This window comes from Triticum urartu, chromosome 3A (assembly GCF_056163025.1).
Source record: "Triticum urartu cultivar PI428250 chromosome 3A, HENAU_Tu73, whole genome shotgun sequence".
NCBI classification, from domain to species: Eukaryota; Viridiplantae; Streptophyta; class Magnoliopsida; order Poales; family Poaceae; genus Triticum; species Triticum urartu.
In genome coordinates, this window is record NC_141875.1 from 8,600,570 (window position 1) to 8,623,704 (window position 23,135).

General features: G+C 46.0%; 2 protein-coding genes across 3 annotated transcripts; one reads left to right on the forward strand and one right to left on the reverse strand.

The window, feature by feature from the left end:
* Positions 1 to 4,526: 4,526 nt before the first annotated feature.
* Positions 4,527 to 5,372, reverse strand: LOC147977707 (pterocarpan synthase 1-like). Its single transcript, XM_087545909.1, has one exon. It carries the CDS (start codon positions 5,289 to 5,291, stop codon positions 4,701 to 4,703), a length of 591 nt encoding a protein of 196 aa, XP_087402035.1. The 5' UTR covers positions 5,292 to 5,372; the 3' UTR covers positions 4,527 to 4,700.
* Positions 5,373 to 10,366: 4,994 nt separating this feature from the next.
* LOC125542324 (cytochrome P450 89A2) lies at positions 10,367 to 15,387 on the forward strand. Of its 2 annotated transcripts, none has more exons than XM_087545910.1 (2): positions 10,367 to 12,517; positions 14,525 to 15,387. In XM_087545910.1, the coding sequence occupies exon 1, from the start codon at positions 10,566 to 10,568 to the stop codon at positions 11,964 to 11,966; it is 1,401 nt and encodes a 466-aa protein (XP_087402036.1). In that variant the 5' UTR covers positions 10,367 to 10,565; the 3' UTR covers positions 11,967 to 12,517; positions 14,525 to 15,387. The 2 variants fall into 2 exon arrangements, with proteins under 2 accessions (XP_087402036.1, XP_048561265.2); XM_048705308.2 differs by lacking the exon at positions 14,525 to 15,387 and adding an exon at positions 13,322 to 13,807.
* The last annotated feature ends 7,748 nt before the right edge of the window (positions 15,388 to 23,135 follow it).

A 23,135-nucleotide genomic window follows, 5' to 3' on the forward strand; every position in this document is an offset into this window, starting at 1 on the left:
AGAGGCTTACTAGGGACATGGTGTTGTCTATGTATCCACACATGTATCTGAGTTTCCTATCAATACAATTCTAGCATGGATAATAAACGATTATCATGAACAAGGAAATATAATAATAACCAATTTATTATTGCCTCTAGGGCATATTTCCAACAGGGTGATCAATTGGTCTCTAACGAGGCCAATGCGGCATTAGTGACCCCATTTGCCGAAGATGAAGTCCTCGCGGCCATTAAAGGGATGAACCCCTCTTCGGCCCCGGGCCCGGATGGCCTGTCAGTAACGTTCTTCAAAATGTTCTGGCCGACTATCAAGACGGAGGTCATGGCCTTGTTTGAGGAATTGTATTTGGGCTCCATGGATCTTGGGTGTCTCAACTATGGAATCGTGCCCTCATTCCCAAGGTCCCGGGCGCTTCCGACATCCGCCAGTTCCGGCCTATCACAGTGATTAATGTGATATTCCGGATCCTGGCCAAAGGGTACGCCAATAGGGTGACCCTGCTCACTGACGCGATTACCCATCCGAACCAATCCGCCTTCATTCAAGGCAGATTTATTCTGGATGGGGTGCTGGTATTCCACGAAGTCCTTCACGAAGTCCAGATGAAACACCATTGGGCTGTCTTTCTGAAGATGGACTTCCACAAAGCGGATGACACGGTCCACTGGCCATTCTTGCGGGAAGTGCTGCTTCGCAAAGGCTTTGATGACCGTTGGGTGACCCGTGTCATGCAGCTTGTCTCCTGTGGCCGGACTGCCGTGAACATCAATGGCGACATTGGGCCCTACTTCCCCACACTTTGTGGGGTCCGTCAGGGTGACCCGTTCTCGTCATTCCTGTTCAACATGGTAGTGGACGCCCTGGCATCCATCTTGGATAAGGCCAAGGATGCGGGCCATATCCACGGCATAGTCCCCCACCTAGTCGGAGGGGGAGGGGTCTCCCTCCTTCAATATGCGGATGACACGATTATAATGGTGGAGGGCTCCGTCCAGGACATTGCTAACCTGAAGTTCCTCCTTTTGTGCTTCCAACAGATGTCGGGCCTAACCATCAACTTCGATAAAGAGCAAAGTGATGGTGCTCGGGTACCCCCCGGCGGAAGCCCAGGCTATTGTTGACCGACTCAACTGTCGGTTGGGTTCTTTCCCCCACGACTTACCTGGGGATCCCCATTAGCGACTCACGCCTCATCGTGGCGGATATTCGCCCCACAGTGACCCATATGCAACACCGCGTTGAGCCTTGGAAAGGGCGCTAGCTGTCGAAGGCTGCTCGCGTCATCCTTATCAACTCTTCGCTTGCTAGCCTCCGTTGGTTCCTCGTGAGCTTCTATAGCCTCCATGAGACCCTCCATCAGGAAATCGCCAAATACCAATCTAGATTCTTCTGGGCTGGGGAGGGGGATAAGCAGAAGTACCATATGGTAAGCTGGCCCGATATCTGCAAACCCAAGGACCAGGGCGGTCTTGGGATCTTGTCCTCCCGTCGCATGAACATTGCCCTCCTGACCCGTTGGCTCTGGCGCATTGCCAATGGTGATGGAGGTCTTTGGCTCACCATCATCCAGAACAAGTACCTTCGAGGACAGCCCCTTGCATTCTGTCAGCGCTCGGGCGGCTCCCAGTTTTGGTAGGCCGTTGTCCAGCTGCTGCCTGTGCTTCGCATTGGCACATCCATCTCGGTTGGTACTGAGTCCTCGACCCTGTTCTGGTTTGATCGGTGGATTGGCGACACCCCCCTGGCAGCTCGCTTTCCAGGGCTCTTCGACATTGCAGTTGACCCTCGTGTCTCTGTCGAGATGGCCCTTATTGACCTAGGGCGCCTCGCTTTCCGCCGACCCTTTGGCCCAACTGAAGTTGCCGCTTGGGATGCCCTCCTTCAGGACATCGCCCTCCTCCCCATAGACGTCGCCGACACCCCGGATGCCATCTCTCGGCGCCTGGAACCCTCTGGCTGCTTCTCCACCAAATCCCTCTATGCGGCCATCGCCCCCTCGACGGCCCCCGAGCCCTTCAGCTTGATTTGGGACATCCGCCTACCCCTGAAGATCAGGATCTTCCTGTGGCAATGGATCCGCGGCCGCCCCCCGTCCGGCGTCGAGGTCCGTAAGCGTAATGGGCCTGGTGATGGGATGTGCCCCATGTGCGGCACGGTGGAGGATGCTAACCACATCTTCTTCTCGTGCTCCACGTCTCAGTTCCTTTGGTCCTGCTTCCGCGAGACGGTTGGGGGGCCAGTGGTGTAACACTAACTTCCCTGACCTGCTTGTGGAAATTCACGCCTCCCTCCTCGCTACCGCCATATTAAATGGCTTTGCGTTGGGGTCCTTGCCTGGACGCTTTGGACCATTCGCAATAAGCTTGTCATCCAGAAGGTGCCTCTTCGACATGCTACTGACGCCATCTTTAAAATGTGTGGATACTTGCAGCTCTGGCGGCCGCTTAGCCGCCCCCAGGACCAGGACGTCATCAGCAACCTCCTCGCGAAACCTTGTATGTGTGTGTGTGTGAAAACCTTGTTGGATATTTGGCTTGGGCAGTGGCTTTATATAATATAAAGCGGGGCGAAAGCCTTTTTCGGTAAGCACGATTTTGGTGTTGCTCTAGAAGTTATTTCGATGTTTACACGTTTGAAATAATTTGCTGTCTATATTTGGTTGAAATGATTGATGTGACAATTTGGTTGACAGATACAGGACTTACTTTGCCATGGGCTTGAGGTTGCTGCTCGAATGTGCTTAAGACTGAATTTTCTTCCCCTGAGAGTGATTGCGGAAGCAACTGGCTGGTGTCCACTGCTTTTCAATCATTCATATGTGCCACGCTAACACTGATGTCCACTCAATATGTAAAGGAAGGATTAGTCATTTTCCCAGCAATTTACTTGATGTTGATGATACTGGACCCGGAATTTCATTTTCGCATAATGTCTACAGTCACATTCATGATTACTGTAATGGTTGTTTCCGGCTGAAGATGCGGGACACATACGGCAGCAGCGCTTCTACAGCCGTACTCCCTCCATTTCCTTATACAAAACCATAAACTCAAATTATAGGTACCAAGATAAAATTTAATGACTGCTTTGCAAGTTAATTTTTTTTTCATTAACCGGGATCATTAATATGCCCGCATGCGTGCAAGGGAGGAATGAGAAGGAAGTAGCACAGTGTCATTACGACTACATGCATACAAGTATTAAACAAGTTGATAGACGAGAAAACATCATTAATTTTTGCCTCGATTATTGTTAGTGGCCTTGTATAGATGCAAAAGGTATTTTTTTTATAGTGGCTTTATATAAGGGAATGGAGAGAGTATTGGAAATCGGAAGAACACATAAGGCAGGAGGTTTCTTTCTTAGCTTTTAGGCCTCCAAGTCACTTGAATGGTTTTTATATGGCTGAAATTACCGCTGATTAAATCAGTACGCGTATGGCAACAAGAAATCCAACTTAAACTTTCTTATACTGAGCTGAGAGTGAGGATGCTGCTCATGTCTGCAATCACATGAAATTTGACTGAAGTTTCAGAGATAATGGTACGACTGATGTTCCAGAGATCTGTACAACAGAGCCATCAGTACTCCATGGCAATGACTGAAACGCCAACTCAATTTCTTGTTGAGACTGACGTTACTACAGCTGCTCACTGATTTGTAATGGTCCATATGTGCCAAAGGACTCGTCATTTTCGCACTAATTTACTTATCGATGATACTGGAGACCTGGACCTGAACGGTCATCGTCAGCCTATCAGGCACACTGCTATGATCATCGTCGTCGTCTCGTACAAAGAGAAGAGCAAGCTTGCTACAGGAGGAAGGAAACATAGGTTACTTCGTCCCCTCGGATGCGGGCGAGCAACCATGGTCGCTCGGGCGGCATGCCTGCAGGTGGTTGGCGAACTAGGGAAGCGGCGGAGGGGTGAAGCACCGGGGTTCATCACTTACCTAGTCCGTGCATGGGTTGATGGTGGCGGCGTTTGCGGACGTCGTGTTCCTCCTTGCAGGCTCCGTCGTGGTGCTCCCACTCCTCCCGTCTAGCTCCGGATGAAAACCGGATCTATGGATTAGACGATGGCAACGGTCCATGGTCGTGCCCTTCTTGGAGGCATCGTATTGGAGTCCTCGGTCCGGCGTTGTCCGTTGCACTTCTTCCCGGATGATCTCTCATCTTGGTGATGGTCTTCGTCGGCTACAAGCGGATCTTTTTGGTCATTTGGTTGATACTTGGTAGTTGTTGAGGTTGTGTGTTGGTGCTCGGCATTCTTCTACCTTGCCTTGGGTTGTGTATGGTGTGTGTTTGTATCGGTTGCTCGGACGTAAGTGTTGGTGCTTTATATATAGGGGAAGCCCTTTTTGGTCGGAAGGAAACATACGACACACCGAGAACAACTTTTGCCAGTTGGCCAATCTTTCAAGAGGGTTCATACAGCATAACTCCATAATATTCTTTTATGCTAGCAATGTTTCGACAACAATCGCAAATAACACTTTGAATAATATATACACACATAAGATTATAAGAATAATATGGTATTTCCATTCACAAACTGCTATTGCTCGTAAATTCGAATAATACGTGTCTTCCGGAAAGACGATGCTTACATTTCTAATAATCAAATAGTCAGAGTTGGAACATTTCATGGGGGTAACTACTACTCGTAGTAACAACATGCAGTTGAACATGCATTTCACAGTGCATACTTACGTCTCCAGGCATCCATCTTGGCCAGCAGTTTTCCCTCCGTCTTCACCAACAGCTTTACCTCGTACACGGTGGACACCGGCGTCGGGCTCCATACGGCCTTGAGAACGCAGTACCCGCGCGCCATCCTGAACGCGCCAGTGCCGCCCACCACGGCGGTCTCGTAGGGGCCCTCGGAGCTCACGATGCTGCCCACCATAACCAGCGTGCTCCCGGCGTGCTCCCCGGCCGTGAACACGAGGCTGGTCGCCGTCTGCATGCCGGGTGGCGTCACCAGCCCCGCGAAGGCGAAGAGGGACTGGAACCGCCCCACCAGCGACGAGTTGCTCGGGTCCGGGCCGTCGCGCAGCTCGTCGTCCAGCACCCCGACCATCCCGAACATGCTTGTGTTGTCGCCCACGCCCACCAGTGGCGGCACCACCGCGAACAGCGTGGCGTTCGGGCCCGTGAAGGTCTCGTGCATGTACAGGTGGATGTGCTTGAGCCCGGCGCCGCGGGCGCGCGCCATGCCCCACGCCGACGAGCTAGCCAGCAGGAAGACGAGGGAAAGCAACTTCCAGTTCCAGGAGGAAGTCATAGTGATCAGACCAGACCAACGTGTGGAGGTAGGATGAGTAGGTGTTAATTGCAAGGCTCACTCGCAGCTCAGATACACACTGAAGTAATATATGGTCTATGTGGTGGTTGAAATGTCAAGCTGTAAAGATGCTAGTCGTCTACCTCGATCAGCTTGTTGGCTATCGAGCAAAGCAACCCCACTCTAGTAGTAGATTAATAAGGGGTGGATTGATCAATGTGTGCTCACCCCAAATCCTAACAAGGAAATAGCTTAGGCAGCATACTCTTTCAAATAAAATTTCCTTGTGGTTTAGTTAATAGTTATATACTCCCTCCGGTTCAAAATAAGTCTCGGGTTTTTACTTTAGTGTTTATTATGAGAGATGCTTCGGTACACACAGTAACCCCCCCCCCCCCCCCCCCCCCCCCCCCCCCCGCCCCCCACTTCAAAAAGGTTCGCAGGAATTACCCAACCCAGGTGCCTCCCAACTGGGAGAACCTAGATAGCCTGTGAACCTTTTAGCTAATCAATAAAAGCCTAGCAACCTTTTCTAAAAAAACGCAAACTTCAAAAAGGGGTATTTTTGTCTATCAACATTAATCCAAGATTAGTTTCTCCCAAACAGCACACTAAAAATCAGCCAGGTCCCGTGATCGATGACGGCGACCTCACTCTCACCGTTAATCTCATCAATATCCTGCATTATTTTCACCAGATTGACTAATTCACAGATTCGTCAAAAAATGCTGTAATAATCAGTTGAAGTTCACGCTGAATCGCGCGGCATCTAGAGGCAGGTGCTCTACAAGTACAAGCCAAACCTGTTAAGCTCCAACTTCTCAGAACCAGCAAAGATCGACGGTGGATATGTGGATGGAGGTGTAGGCCAGCAACACCCGGCCAGCCAGCCGGCAACAGTCACCTAGAAACTCGATCAGAACGAACCTACACGGAGATGTGGAAGAAGGTCGAACAGAGCCTACGATCATGCTAATTTCTATTTTTCTCGTAACATGCCAACAATGTGGAAGAAGGCTTTTGTTGTTTCATTTTATCTCCCCTCGCTTGTGCCCCCTGTAAATTATGGTTCATTTGAACCTATCTTTTGATAGGCTGCAAAGCTTTATAGGCAACTGAATATATTAGTGATCTAGATCTTATATTTCTTTACAGAGGGAGTACTTGAAACAAAGAGTAGAATGACCTCAAGATAATTAAGTACTGCTTAGGTAAACAGTTAAATCAAACAGTACAACGCGGTATGAAAGCTAGCCTTGTCTAAATAATTGTACTAGAAAATCAAACAGTACAATGCCATCAGTATGAAAGCTAGCTCTGCCTCAATAATTGTACTAGAAAAGTATGTGGGTGCATCAACATATTGACTTATTGAGATAAGCACCACCATTATTTGTAAACATGCTAGCGATCGATCTATTATCACTTAACCAATATATAAGTTTCTCGATAGACCTGCTCTGTTGACAAAAATAAAGGTTACTACCTAAAAGAGTAATTATTTATGGCCAAACAAAAGTATTCAAGACAATGTGTTTTACAACTGTTTAAACGATTGAGTTTCTCAGAAGACTATGCCCAAGTAATCGGTCTGTGCTCAGCTGAATCCTAACAAATTACTCGGTAGTTCGAACGTCAGATCAAATATTTAATAAACTAGACTCAAGAGAGATTTTTCTTATAAAGTGTGCCGAAATAGAGACGCCTCAACTAGACCGGAAAGAGACAAGGTCCAAAAGACTCCTCGACCACTCCGTGTACGACATCGCAAATTTTATCTCTCTCAAACTCTCATCTCTCTCTCTCTCTCTCTCTCTCAAACACACACACACACACGTTATCTCACGTTCTCTCAAACTCTCAGGTCTCCCACTTATATGTATTATATCCATCCTGATCTAATCTAAAACCTTTATATGCAATGTCACAGAAAAATAAAACCTGTCCTCCCGCCCGAAATCCTCTCTATGTTCTCTCATGGATGTGGGTGGTGCTTCCCATCGATGTCCTGGCTGGTCAAGCCGTGTTCACCTGTATTCTCTACACTAGGTTCTCCAAGGGTGATCTTTTTCGGATAGTGAAAATACCCTTGGAGATGTAGTGGTGGTGGCGATGAGCGTCCTTGCAGCAGGATGGGGATAGGAGAGAAGGCGGATGTAGGAGAGGGAGAGCAGAGGACAAATGAGTGGCTCTTCCATGGCCACTTAGAGATAAGGGAGAATGTGATGGGCATGCCTGGGCCTGGACGCGTAGCCCGTGTGGGATGTGAATGATTTCTCACGATATCAGCCCGATGGTTTAAACACTTTCTCATGTAATTTTTATCTTAACCCTACAATCTACGCTACTCTTGCGATGAAAAAAGAACCAACCTGATCCAACCTACACGTAACAAAGACCCAACCTATCATTAGAAAGCCTACACATGCAGTACCATAGTGGATAGCGGCATGGTAGTTGAGGCCCTCTTTGAAATCGTCCGTCTCAATCTCTTGCATTGTCTCTCTCATGTCTCTGTCAAGCTCTCATGTCTCTCTCTAGTAATTAATTTAGTGGGTTGTCCCTATCATCCAAAAACCTCCAAACGCTGTACCATGGGGGACAGGGACGCGCACAGTAGTTGAGGCGATGGTTTTCATTTTCAGTGAGATTTTGACGAAATTCACTGAATTTCAATAATTTCAGTGCATACTAAAATATTTACCTTACGGACCAAATATTTCAGCAATTTCATTAGTACACAGGAATTCTAATATTATTTTTCTAAATCAAATATTTAATTGAATTCAAGTGAATATTTCAGCCTTTTGATCCATTCTGGCCAGAAGGACGGTCATCGGTGGCGGCGGCGGGGCGTGGTGGCTGCGGCGGCAAAAGACAGGGCGGCGCGAGGGATGGGAAAAAGTGAGGTGCCACTATTACTCGACAGTGGCGGGAGTGAGCATATTTAGGGAGATTTGGGGGGGGGGGGGGGGGGGGGTATTGGAAGGTAGAGGATAATTTTTACTCCACTATACCGGTTAGGGGATCGGCTAGGTGTGCCGTAAGGGAGGATAACCGAATTTATCCTCCCTTACGGCCTTATTAGGGATCAGTTAGAAATGCTCTAACCTGGCTAAAGGACCCTTTCGTGGGCTAGCTAGTTGATTGATGGATTCCGCCAGGACACACACACAGAGACGTATATGTGGCCAAGTACATATGCAGATCGATTTGATCACTAACCACTCTTGGTTTGCTAAGCCGTTTGATAGCCTCCTGAAAACACATCTTCCTGCCTGCTTCCAAGTACTTTTGCTACCCGAAGAAGATCACCCTTGGAGAACCTAATGCCCAGAACACAGGCGTACACGCACTGGTGGGCACGTGCCCATGAATAGAGAGAACTTCAGACGGGAGGAAGAAAAATGAATCAGGAGAGGAAGGCCGGTGGCTAGGTTTTCTTTTTCTCTCGTTTTAGATTAGATCCTGGTGGTTATAATATGCATGAGAAGGAGACATGAGAGTTTGAGAGAGATACATGAGCGATTGGGCGAGAGCATGAGAGAATGAAGCGGCAACCTGGTAAAATAATTGTAAGAGAGAGAAATGGCGGTTTGAGACGTGAGAGATTGGGAGAGAGAATAGAGAGGTGTTTGAGACCGACGATCTCAAAGAGGGCCTCAACTCCCGTGCCCCTGTCCTACATAGTACTGCGTGTCAAGGTTTTCTGATGATAGTTGGGTCTTCGTTACATGTAGGTTGGATTAGATTGGTTCGTTTTTCACAAGAGTAATGTAAATTGTAGGGTTAAGATATAGGAGCATTAATTACGTAAATCAATGGTTAGAGTTCGTAGGAAGTCCCTAGTTGAGGTTGCAACATTGTATGCAAATCTTAGCCATAATAACTTGGGCTGCTACTCCATTGCTGGATGGAGCAATCGTGACGATGACCTCAATTTCTGGAAAATCTATGTTGGCGTGGATTCTATAACGTGGTTTGTCTACTTGTAAGTTGGGTTATGTTTGGTAGTTGTTCGCGCGAGCGACGTTATAATTATGACAATGCTGATATTCACCAAATTAACATGAGGCAAACATAAACTTTCATATGAACTTCCATTTTGTTTTTCTTATTATCATTTAATAGAATAACTGAAATATTTGCATAAGAAGTCTTAAGCCATTAGATGATGGTCAAAGTACACAAACATTTTATTAATGGACTAAATGATCATCAGACCGAGAAAGAAGAAGGCAATGTTGGTTCTGTTCAAAACTATATATAGATCAATCAGTAAAATCTTTACAACATATATCACACACTTCAAATGTCAGCTAGAAACAATACATATGAACCATGTATAAAGACAATATACATCAATTTTGAAAATAGAATATCTGAAGAGCTTGCATCAGTAACATTACAAAATATAATAGATGTTAAATATAATAAGTTAGACTAATGTTGAATGGAAGCATTCGATATCATGCTTAAATTACATACAAGTGGGTTGATATAATAATTCTATATAAACAATTCAAAAAAAGAAAAAGCTACACTACACAAGGAAGCTTCATAGGTCTGTATACCCGAGACACTTTATATAGATATGTTTTCTGATGCCTTTTCTTATATTTGTACTTTGTACAAGTATTGGCGCTGCTTAATACAGGACATCCTGAGGGATCTCTGGTATGGACCTATGAAGTTTCCTTGTACAGTGTAGCTAGTTTTTTTTCATATATAGTTTTTATATCAACCCATTTGTATGTAATTTAAGCATGATATCAAATGCATCTATTCTTTCGAAACATGCTCTTACCCCGCTTTATAAAGCCCAAATCATGATACACAGCCCAATGGCATAAGGTTATGAGGCAGCCCCTCTTGCAAACCAAATGCATCCATTCAAAACATTAGTCTTGTTTATAATTTTGTAAATGTCTACTGATCCAAGCTCTTCAGGATTTTATTTTCAAAATTGATGAATGTTGTTTGTTATAGATGGTTCATATATGTCCTTTCTAGCCGACATTTGAAGTGTATGATGCAAAGATTTTCACTGATTTTCCTGAACAAAAAGGAGCACATGGTCACCCGAATCAAAATTAGGTGATGATGGTGATATGTGCATCAGATGTCACTAATAACGTTAGTTGCACGTAGTACTAGCTTAGCTAGCTAGGCCGTCCTCTATCTACATATATAAAGGTAGACGTATAGACATAGACACACACGAGAAGTGATGCAGTGGTATGTGGCCTAGACACCGCCCGGCCTAAACCATCAATGGAGCTCGTTGTGCTTCTTGCCGTTGTTCTCTTGGGCTTCTCCGTCTTGATCCGTCGTAGCAGCCGGCGTGCCCCTGCACCTCCAGCTCCGGCCGTCCTCCACAAGATCAGTGACCCTGCCGTCGCCCACCGTGTGCTCGTCGACAACGCCGACGCCTTCTCGAACCGCCCAGTCCTTCCCTTCTTCGTGGAGCTGGCAAAGAGGCGCGGTGGCCAACGCAACGAGAACATAAGCACCGTGCCCCACGGCCCGCACTGGCGTGCTCTCCGGTGCAACATCACCGCCGAGACCCTCCACCCGTCGCGCCTTGGGCTTGGGCACCTCGCGCCGCTGCAGCGGGAGGCCATCCAGGACCTCGTCGCAGCCCTGCAGTCCACCGGCGCCGGGGCAGGCCTCCGAGACCACCTCCGGGCCGCCGTCTTCCGGGTCATCGCGCGCCTGTGCTTTGGGGACGGAGTCGACGAGTGCCATGTGCGTGCCGTCTGCTCCCAGGTACATGGCTTACAGGTCGCCATTGGAGAGGTCAACCCCTTTTCTGGCCCCTCCTTGCTAGCCAAGCTCGCGGAGTGGAGGTACCAGCGGCATCTCTTGGCCTTTCATGCCCGGATCACCGACCTGTGCCTCCCTCTCATCGCGGCACGACGGCGAGGACCACACGACGACGACCTCTGTCGTCCGTACGTCGACACACTCATACAACTCCGCGTCCCCGACGACAAGCACGGTGGCCGGCGCGCTCTTAGCGACGACGAGATAGTGGACCTCGTGTTGGAGTTCCTCGGCGCGGGCTCAGGATCGTTGGTGGTGTGCCTCGAATGGACTCTCGCTCACCTCGTAGTCCAGCCGGAGGTCCAGAAAAAGCTCCGGCGTGAGGTCGACGGTGAGGCCGCTGATAGGAGCCATCTGATCCGTGGCATGCCGTACCTGCATGCCGTGATTCTCGAGAACCTCCGCATGCACCCGCCGGCGCCGGTGGCCCTGCGTCACGTCCAGGCGGCCGAAGCCGCGAGGACGCTCGTGGGAGCAGGAACAACCAGCGACGTGACTGTGCTGTTCCTCCTAGGGGACATGGGAAGGGACAGGAAGGCGTGGAAGGACCCCGACGAGTTCCGGCCAGAGCGGTTCCTGGCCGGCGGCGACGCCGAGGGCGTCGGCCCTCTGCCGGGGCGCAAGCAGACGAGGATGATGCCGTTCGGCGCGGGGCATAGATTCTGCCCGGGCGTGGGTCTCGCGATGGCTACCATGAAGTGTTTCTTGGCTGCACTCGTGCTTGAGTTCGAGTGGGCGCCGCCGACGAACGCCGCCGTGGACCTCACAGAGCTGGATGGCTTCTTGAAGACGATGAAGAAGCCGCTGTCCGCATGTCTCACGCGACTACGAACTCCATCATCCTTCTGAAATCAAAACTGCTCCCCTCAGTTCCTAAATAGTACTCCCTCCGTCCGAGAAAAGTTGTCTCCGCGGCACTTTCTGAAAAAAACCCTTCACGTTTGCCCGACCAAACCCGCACTCCCCCTCCATCTTCCTCCGAGGCTCCGACACCGGCCGACTCCAGCGCTGCGCAGCTCCTCCGCACCACCGCGCCGAGCAGCTCCCCTGCGCCACCGCGCCGCGCCGCGCAGCTCCGCCACGCCGCGCCGCCGCACAACCCCCCCTCCACCACTGTACCGCGTTCCCCCGTAGCTCCCCCGTGCCGCACAGCTCCTAAAAATCCCCCCTTGCCCCGCAGTGACGACGGCGAGGGTTCCGGGCGACCAACCCTAGCTGAGCAGCCACGGCGTGTCGGCGGCACCGTGCTCAGCTTCTCACCACTGGTCGCGCTCAGCTTCTGACCAGTGGCCGACTCCGCCCCGTCCATAGTTGCTCGAGGTCGACTCCTCCATGCCGGACGCCGCCTCGCCCACACCGCTTCGCCCTCACCGCCGTACGCCGCCTCGCCCTCGCCGCAGGTGAGTTCCTCGGCTCTCTCCTCTCTTCTCGCTGATGAAAATGTTGTTGGTGCTGTCAATTGTGGCTACTGAGACTGTAGCTAATGTTGTTGGAGTACTGTCAATTCTCGGTGCAAACTTCAATTTTTAGCTACAATCAAGAGTAGATAGTGGCCATTGTGGGTACTGAAACTGTATCGAGTGCTCTAGTGTATCCTGTTTGTGTAAATGTTTGCTGCATTGTGGCTACTGAAACTGTATGTATCTGATGATATATCAAGTCATCACACACACAGCTAACTGAATTTTGACTCTTAGAGGAATAAACTACTGTAGTTTACTGCAGTTTATTGCATAATTGTGCACTATTCGGAGCAAAATTCAGTTTACTGCTTTTCAGGTGGTTATAACAAGGAGCTTTAGTACCAATCCACACATTTATGGGTCTCTATTTATGCTCTTTTTCTGTTTATGGAGTACTGTATTGTGTAAATTCACAACATTGCAAGCACAATGATACTCAATATGCTGCCCAATCGCTGATGTTTGATGCCGTCCTATTAATAATGCTTGGAGTATGAATTTGATGTTGTTTCTTAGAAACTGATTGACATACAGCACAATGATACTCCAGTGTCACAAATCATAAGTGTTTAGAATAAGATATCTTTTGTATTGTATTTCTTTTCTTGGAGTACAGTCACATTGCTTCTGTGCTTACAAAATTCAGATTGAATTTCACTACCAAAAGAAAAGAAGTGGAGATTAAATGCTGCTTTCCACTTACTTCACCTGTGTGTAACTCTTTTGGTGCATTTTCTGCAGAACCTATGTGTAGCTGCAGCATACAGGCCAGTTCATCAACTGCTCGAAGAAGAAAAGAAGATAGCATTTCCTTGCCTTTAGCATATAAGCCAGTTCACTTAATGTCCTCTCGTGCTATATTTCTGAGAATATCCAAGTTTTTACTTATCACTTTGCTAGCATTCACAAGTCTATTGAAGCGTGCATGTCTTTGTAATGGAGTGTAAATGTTCAGTGTTTTGGAGTAGTTGCGAGAAATCTTTTGGTTTTCGAGTGTTCTGGCTAGGATGATACAGTACCTAGCAATTCATGATGGATTATGGAAGTAAGAGTACAAAAATTTAGTTTACTCTCTTTGATTCATGATGGCCCTCTTGTTCAAGTAAAGCAAGAAGAATACAAAATTCAGTTTACAAAATTCATAAATGTTGTGACATGTTCAGACTGAATTAGTAATTCAGAAATGTTCAACACTGCCGTGTTTCAGTCTTCTTTTTCTACAGTTTACTCCACTGTACAGTTTGTGCATCTACAGAACATGAATATTGTGTGTGTGTGTGTATGTGTGCGTGTGTGTGTGTCTAGATGCCCTTGATACTCCATCTAAATTCTCTTGATGTATCTGAATTTTTTCTGTATTTAGATGCCCTTGATACTCCATCTCATTTGTTGTTAGTTTCTGGAGTACACCTACCAAAATCACTGATATCATCATGCCTGAATCTTGGACATCATGACTGCGTCTATGTAGACCATGGCGGTAGTTATAGAACTATGAATATCTATTACTCCCTCTACAACATCAGAAAAGTTAATAACATCCTCTACAACATTTTCTGTAGAGATTAATGGCCAGGATTAATCTACAGCATTCTGTACATTAATGGTCAGGCTGAATTTTTTCCAAATTGTGTCCAAAATCTGGAGTAACAATATTACAGTGAATTTCAACACAGAATTTGAACAACATTTTCTTCAACATTCAGTCTTCTGAATTGTTTGAGATAAAATTCAGTTTCTGCTAATGAACCAGCCTATCCAGATTCATTTGATAAGATGCCTGCTGATCTTGTTGCTGCTGTTTTATTCAGTTTCTGCCATTACAGATCAATCTACAGATCATGTTGTCTCATTTGATAAGAACCTGCTGGTTGTAACTGCAAATCTAAATCAATCTACAGAAGCCACCGGCTAACTGAATTTTTTTATGTCAATTACCTGTAGTCACCAACAGCAGCAGCAGAGGCGATCAGCAGTCGCCAACAGCAGGAGCAGGGCGGGGACTCGATCGGGCAGCCGGCAGCGGTAGCAGCTGAAGAGGTCTGTAGGTCGTCTCGCTGCCGGGGAGGCGGGGAAGATCCGCGAGGCACTGCCTGCCGGAGTCAGCGGAGAGAGGAGCGGCGACCAACGGACAGAGGTTGGCAGCGGCGGCTGGAGTTGCCGCGGGCGTGAGGAACCCTCCGGGGACGCGAGCAGCGCGATGAGGAGGAGGTGCCCGTCGAGGTGGTCGCCTTGCCGGAGCAGCCGCAGGTGGGCAGCCGGGCAGCTCGCCCCCGTGCGGCGCAGGTTCGCAGCGGCGGAGCAGCCGCAGGTGGGCAGAGAAGGTGGGCGGCGCAGTTTCTCCGGTCGGCGGCGACGCGGTGGCTGGTCGCCCCGGTGGGCGGCGGCCGGGCGGTTGAATTGTGTAGCGGGGCGCCGGCCGGTCCTCGGATCGAAGACCAACTCGCCTCCGTGGTCGCGACGGTGGGCAGCGGAGGCAGGCAGCTGGTGGCGGGAGTGGGCGGAGGAGGGTGGTCGGGGGAGCGCTGCGAGCGCCAGAGCACGGCAGCGGAATCCCACGGCGACGGCCACCGGCGACGCGCGGGGACGGACAAAGGAAGAAGAAGGGGTCAAGGACCTATTTGTTGCTGTTTTAAAATTACGAAGTTCTTTTTGCAAAAAACTCAATGTACTGTGCGGGTGATAACTTTTCTGGGACGGAGGGAGTATAAGTCTTTTTAGATATTTCAATACGGACTAGCAAAAAGGCCCATGCATTGCAACGGGTGAAAATCAATATCACACGCCCATTGCCTTTTCATAGCTTATCTTCTTCCCTGCCCTCGTCAACGATAGTTGTGATGTCTATATGATCACAATGCGCCCAAATATGATCAATCCAAAAATGATGAGTTGATCCACCACATAACATACTATCTATGTAGGCTATCATTGACTGACAAGCTCATGTGAAATCCGTTATCATACATGGATATCATTAATAGCTAACCACCAACAATTGAAGGTTAAAAATATCACTCTAAGGCCAGCTCCAACGCATGAGCGTTTAAAATCGTGAGCAAATTAACATGCACAATCATCCAGCATTGTAGCTACATTGTGTATACTTTTTTAGTGTCCGACTCTAGGTTATGTGTCGATGCTAGGAAAGTACTTCGGACGATGTGAAAACTGCCGGATTTTATTCCTAGAGCCCGCATTATACGTGCCCTAACCAAGTTATAGGTGGCAAAAAATACTCATAATTTTCTGAAAGAAAACTGAGATGGCTTTTCTGAACTCTTCTACATCCATATGGCAAGGAGCCTCCCAAAGCTCACAAGCAAAAGAGCAATCGCGACAAGGCAACATATGTTTGTTCCGTTGTGGACATCTTATTATGGAGATGAGGAAGCTCCTTGATCTGCATGGATTTGGTCCATTGAAAATTGAGCGTAATGAGAATAAAGTTGCTCATAATCTAGCTAATATTGATTGTTCTGGAGGTGCTACTGCAAGTTGGTTGTGACGGTTTCTACCAATGTACCTAAGTTTGTATTAGCGTACTATAACACTATTACATTTATTCCGCGAAAAAAAAATGTTTGCTGGCAATTGGTGCGGACAAGCAGCTTGTCGACACAACCGACCATGGCACCGACAGCACCAGTGATGACTTGAAGAGAATGTCAAGGAAGTGGAAGAAAATAAAAGGTGCATAACCATGAGTAGAGAGAGCGCTTTTTCTCTCTTTCGTTTTTGATTTTTTTTTAGAATCTCTTTCATTTTTTTAAACAGAGCAGCAAAAAACGTCAATAGGCCACATGAATTTATACTACACTCAACACAAAGTCACATGAACCAGTTCGGTCATTGTGGCCTTTTACACCCAATCAGTGCCCTTTTTCCGTTCAATATTGCACCGACGCGCAACCTGTTTAATTCACACTGATTGAATGAATGAAATGCGTGCATTAATTCCCATGCAAGGTGGGTTAATTCTTCCCGTCCTTTCTTTAGGCTGGTCACAATGGGCAAGAACATAAGCTAACTTACACACTTCCCTAGACTATGTTACTACCTCCATAGTGGGTAGGAACATCTATGTAGTGCCATGCAACGATGTATTTATTAGGTTATAGACTCATTGTTTCTTGGAGTGTGTGATGTTCCGGTAACTTAGCTAGTTACCACAAGCACCTCTCTCTTCGTTAAATATGTGCCACATAAGCAAAGTTGTATTGAAGTGTGTGATGTTACTCCTAAGTTCCTCCCCATTGTGACCAGCCTTATTTCTGTCACGTCACTACTCCTTCCTTCTTTTATCTTTATATATATAGAAGGTCTTCCTTTCTTTCCTTATTTATTTCTTCCAAATTATTACATGGAGCGCATATATAGAAGCCCCCCCCCCCCCCCCCCCCTAATTCCTTCCTTATTTCTGTTACTACGTCACTTCTCTTTTCCTTCCTTTCATTCCTTATTTTTGTGACCTTGCTTCTCTTTCCTTCTTTTGTTTCCCGTGTAACTAGCCTCATCTCATCTTCCCTCAATCGATGCAAGGCTGCTTGATGATGTAGTACAACTCATAGACCTATATAAATTAGTGAAATTTAATTGAAAGGGGCAAGGTGGGACTAATTATTTTAGCAATGAACCATGTTTTCTTACAAAATCATAAGCCTGTTGAGTTGGATGCGGAGCTTGGAGCGGAGGTCGTGAGATAGAGCCCCAATTAGTGAAGTTATATATTTTCTTTTTTTGCTGCTCCCCAATACACGAAAAAAAAGTGTAGACCAGGCCCAGCTCGGCCCATGCGAAGGACAAACAGATGAGAGACGAAAAGTAGCAATTGAGCTGGCCGCGTGGCCCAGGCTTTGAGAGTTGTATGTAGGCGTGATAATACAGGAAACATTTCTTTCCTTGCATGAAACATCAGTTAGCTGAGTTGGCTAGCTGCTATGTGTTGTTTCCTGGACAACCTGGGTTCAATTCCGCTTGTTAGCGGGTTTTTTCAGTTTCGAGGATGACCTGCATGTAAACGCTAAAAACTCAGGAAATCATGACGTACGAAACGGACGGAAAAAATTGCGTGATGGACAAAAAAGTGAAGAAACAATCCTCCCTTTAATATTAGGTAGAGATTACTCTTTCCGTTCCTAGATATAAGACCTTTTAGAAATTCCTACATGGGCTACATACGGATGCGAGAGTGCTCGCATTCGTATGTAGTCCATGTAGGAACACTACTGGAATTTTTCTCCTTGCCGAATGCATTATGTCGGACACTCGACAATAGTATCTTTGTCGAGTACCTAACTCGGCAAAAACGTAAAACTCAGCAAATAGGCACTTTGCCGAGTGTCATGAAAAAAACGCTCGGTAAAACAACAAAAATCGGCAAACAAGGCTTTGCCGAGTGCTACAGTCGGCAAAAAGGGGTCTTTACCGAGTGTCCCACTCGGTGAAAAGGGGGTCTTTGCTAAACTGCATGGTTTTGGTTGTAGAGGTTGCATACGATCTTGGATGAAGATGGTCCAAAAATCAAAGTTGTTCGTTTTGACGAGACGGACAGTTTCCATGTTGAGAACTTATATATTTAGGCCATATTAATTACACTTTTTGGCATGCCAAATATTAATATAATCTCAAATGACCAAGGTGATGGCCATATTCATTGCATGGATTATTATAATGGTCCCAAATTAGACACATAGGTGCATATTGACATTACAAACAATGTTGCCAAATAAAATTTCCTACTTTTATGTACAAAAAATCAATTTTGATTTTTTAAGTGTAAAAAATGGATGTTTTTTGTGAAGCAAGTACAAAAATCAGGGTGCAAAATGGCACCACTCCAATTATCATAGCAAGTAGACCATGATTTATGCACAATTACCAAGTTTCATTGATTTTCAAGTTTTATAGTTACTTTCGGACATTTAAATGACTTTATGTCAATTGTCCTAAAGTAATTCAAATTTGAACTGCAAGTGTGTGATAGCTCAGTCCTAAAAATTAGCAAAAAAATATTTTTAGGTACACAAGTAGTCATTATATGGGAGAACCTCTTAAAGATTTTAGTTTGTAATTTCTTTTTCATGTTAAATTGTCTTCAAGTAATACCAATTAATACTCATAATGCCATATTCATGTTCCCAGTGAATCAAGGCTTTATCACATTCAAGCATTTTATCATTTGAATTTATTGTAAAATTGCATCACATTCAAGCTTTTGCGTGCAAATTTTGCAACCAAACATTGCTTGCAAATGTTACTTGCCAAGTTATTCAAACTTTGCTTGAAAAAATTGCATTCAAACTTTGCTTCCGAAATTTGCAAGGAAGTTTGAATACACAGGTTATTTACCGCAAATAACTGCAGCCAAAGTTCTTGTGTTGCAATATGGTACCATGTTCTTATCATGATGTACTGCAAGTTTATAACGATGTACAGTACTTTGTTCTTAAATTAATTTACTATACTCCTGACACTACAACAAGTTTATGATCTACTTCAAGTTTCCTTATCATGATCTACATTTCCAATTGATCATGTTCTTGTAATAGGAATCACGACTTGCATGTCGATGAGTATGACAACCGGCAGGAGCCATAGGAGTTGTCTTAATTTATTTGTGACCTGCGTGTCAACATATAACGTCATGTAATTACTTTACTTTATTGCTAAACCGTTAGCCATAGTAGTAGAAGTAATAGATGACGAGACAACTTCAAGAAGACACGATGATGGAGATCATGATGATGGAGATCATGGTGTCATGCCAGTGACAATGATGATCATGGAGCCCCGAAGATGGAGATCAAAAGGAGCAAATGATATTGGCCATATCATGTCACTATTTGATTGCATGTGATGTTTATCATGCTTTACATCTTATTTGCTTAGAACGACGGTAGCTTAAATAAGATGATCCCTCGTAATAATTTCAAGAAAGTGTTCCCCCTAACTGTACACCGTTGCGAGGGTTCGTTGTTTCGAAGCACCACGTGATGATCGGGTGTGATAGATTCTAACGTTCGAATACAACAGGTGTAAGCCAAATTTACACACGCAATACACTTAGGTTGACTTGACGAGCCTAGCATGTACAGACATGGCCTCGGAACACGAAAGACCGAAAGGTCGAGCATGAGTCGTATAGAAGATACGATCAACATGTAGATGTTCACCGATGTTGGCTAGTCCGTCTCACGTGATGATCGGACACGACCTAGTTAACTCGGATCATGTTTCACTTAGATGACTGGAGGGATGTCTATCTGAGTGGGAGTTCATTGAGTAATTTGATTAGATGAACTTAATTATCATGAACTTAGTCTAAAATCTTTACAATATGTCTTGTAGATCAAATGGCCCACGTTGTCCTCAACTTCAACGCGTTCCTAGAGAAAACCAAGCTGAAAAATGATGGCAGCAACTATACGGACTGGGTCCGGAACCTGAGGATCATCCTCATAGCTGCCAAGAAAGATTATGTCCTAGAAGCACCGCTAGGTAACGCACCTGTCCCAGAGAACCAAGACGTTATGAACGCTTGGCAGTCACGTGCTGATGATTACTCCCTCGTTCAGTGCGGCATGCTTTACAGCTTAGAACCGGGGCTCCAAAAGCGTTTTGAGAGACACGGAGCATATGAGATGTTCGAAGAGCTGAAAATGGTTTTCCAAGCTCATGCCCGGGTCGAGAGATATGAAGTCTTCGGCAAGTTCTTCAGTTGTAAGATGGAGGAAAATAGTTCTGTCAGTAAGCACATACTCAAAATATCTGGGTTGCATAATCGCTTGACTCAGCTGGGAGTTAATCTCCTGGATGACGCGGTCATTGACAAAATCCTTCAGTCGCTTCCACCGAGCTACAAGAGCTTTGTGATGAACTTCAATATGCAGGGGATGGAAAAGACCATTCCTGAGGTATATTCAATGCTGAAATCAGCAGAGGTAGAAATCAAAAAGGAACATCAAATATTGATTGTGAATAAAACCACTGAGTTCAAGAAAGGCAAGGGTAAGAAGAACTTCAAGAAGGACGGCAAGGGAGTTGCCGCGCCCGGTAAGCAAGCTGCCGGGAAGAAGCCAAAGAATGGACCCAAGCCCGAGACTGAGTGTTTTTATTGCAAGGGAAGTGGTCACTGGAAGCGGAACTGCCCCAAATACTTAGCGGACAAGAAGGCCGGCAACACCAAAGGTATATGTGATATACATGTAATTGATGTGTACCTTACCAGTACTCGCAGTAGCTCCTGGGTATTTGATACCGGTGCGGTTGCTCACATTTGTAACTCAAAGCAGGAGCTGCAGAATAAGCGGAGACTGGTGAAGGACGAGGTGACGATGCGCGTCGGGAATGGTTCCACGGTTGATGTAATCGCCGTCGGCACGCTACCTCTACATTTACCTACGGGATTAGTTTTAAACCTCAATAATTGTTATTTAGTGCCAGCTTTGAGCATGAACATTGTATCAGGATCTCGTTTAATTCGAGATGGCTACTCATTTAAATCCGAGAAAAATGGTTGTTCTATCTATATGAGAGATATGTTTTATGGTCATGCTCCGATGGTGAATGGTTTATTCTTAATGAATCTCGAGCGTAATGCTACACATATTCATAGTGTGAATACCAAAAGATGTAAGGTTGATAATGATAGTCCCACATACTTGTGGCACTGCCGCCTTGGTCACATAGGTGTCAAACGCATGAAGAAGCTCCATGCAGATGGGCTTTTGGAGTCTCTTGATTATGAATCATTTGACACGTGCGAACCATGCCTCATGGGTAAAATGACCAAGACTCCGTTCTCAGGAACAATGGAGCGAGCAACCAACTTATTGGAAATCATACATACTGATGTGTGCGGTCCAATGAGTGTTGAGCCTCGCGGTGGCTATCGTTATGTTCTCACCCTCACTGATGACTTGAGTAGATATGGGTATGTCTACTTAATGAAACACAAGTCTGAGACCTTTGAAAAGTTCAAGGAATTTCAGAGTGAGGTTGAGAATCAACGTGACAGGAAAATCAAGTTTGCGATCAGATCATGGGGGAGAATACTTGAGTCACGAATTTGGCACACACTTAAGAAAATGTGGAATAGTTTCACAACTCACGCCGCCTGGAACACCTCAGCGTAATGGTGTGTCCGAACGTCGAAATCGCACTCTATTGGATATGGTGCGATCTATGATGTCTCTTACCGATTTACCGCTGTCATTTTGGGGCTATGCTTTAGAGACTGCCGCATTCACTTTAAATAGGGCTCCGTCGAAATCTGTTGAGACGACACCGTATGAATTATGGTTTGGGAAGAAACATAAGCTGTCGTTTCTAAAAGTTTAGGGATGCGATGCTTATGTCAAGAAACTTCAACCTGAAAAGCTCGAACCCAAATCGGAAAAATGCGTCTTCATAGGATACCCTAAAGAAACTATTGGGTATACCTTCTACCTCAGATCCGAAGGCAAGATCTTTGTTGCCAAGAATGGGTCCTTTCTAGAGAAAGAGTTTCTCTCGAAAGAAATAAGTGGGAGGAAAGTAGAACTTGATGAAGTATTACCTCTTGAACTGGTAAGTAGCGCAACTCAAGAAAATGTTCCTAAGGTGCCTGCACCGACGAGAGAGGAAGTTAATGATGACGATCATGAAACTTCAGATCAAGTTGCTACTGAACTTCGTAGGTCCACAAGGACACGTTCCGCACCAGAGTGGTACGGCAACCCTGTCTTGGAAATCATGTTGTTAGACAACGGTGAACCTTCGAACTATGAAGAAGCGATGGCGGGCCCGGATTCCGACAAATGGCTGGAAGCCATGAAATCCGAGATAGGATCCATGTATGAAAACGAAGTATGGACTTTGACTGACTTGCCCGATGATCGGCGAGCCATAGAAAATAAATGGATCTTTAAGAAGAAGACAGACGCGGATGGTAACGTAACCATCTATAAAGCTCGGCTTGTCGCTAAGGGTTATCGACAAGTTCAAGGGGTTGACTACGATGAGACTTTCTCACCTGTAGCGAAGCTGAAGTCTGTCCGAATCATGTTAGCAATTGCTGCATTCTATGACTATGAGATATGGCAAATGGACGTCAAAACGGCATTCCTTAATGGTTTCCTTAAGGAAGAATTGTATATGATGCAGCTGGAAGGTTTTGTCGATCCTAAGAATGCTGACAAGGTGTGCAAGCTCCAACGCTTGATTTATGGGCTGGTGCAAGCATCTCGGAGTTGGAACATTCGTTTTGATGAGATAATCAAAGCGTTTGGGTTTACGCAGACTTATGGAGAAGCCTGTATTTACAAGAAAGTGAGTGGGAGCTCTGTAGCATTTCTCATATTGTATGTGGATGACATACTATTGATGGGAAATGATATAGAATTCTTGGAAAGCATAAAGGCCTACTTGAACAAGTGTTTTTCAATGAAGGACCTTGGAGAAGCTGCTTATATATTAGGCATCAAGATCTATAGAGATAGATCGAGATGCCTCATTGGTCTTTCACAAAGTACGTACATTGACAAGATATTGAAGAAGTTCAAAATGGATCAGT

Coding starts and splice junctions, on each gene's coding strand:
- LOC147977707 (XM_087545909.1), bottom strand. CDS start 5,291: ATGACTTCCTCCTGGAACTGGAAGTTGCTTTCCCTCGTCTTCCTGCTG.
- LOC125542324 (XM_087545910.1), top strand. CDS start 10,566: ATGGAGCTCGTTGTGCTTCTTGCCGTTGTTCTCTTGGGCTTCTCCGTC.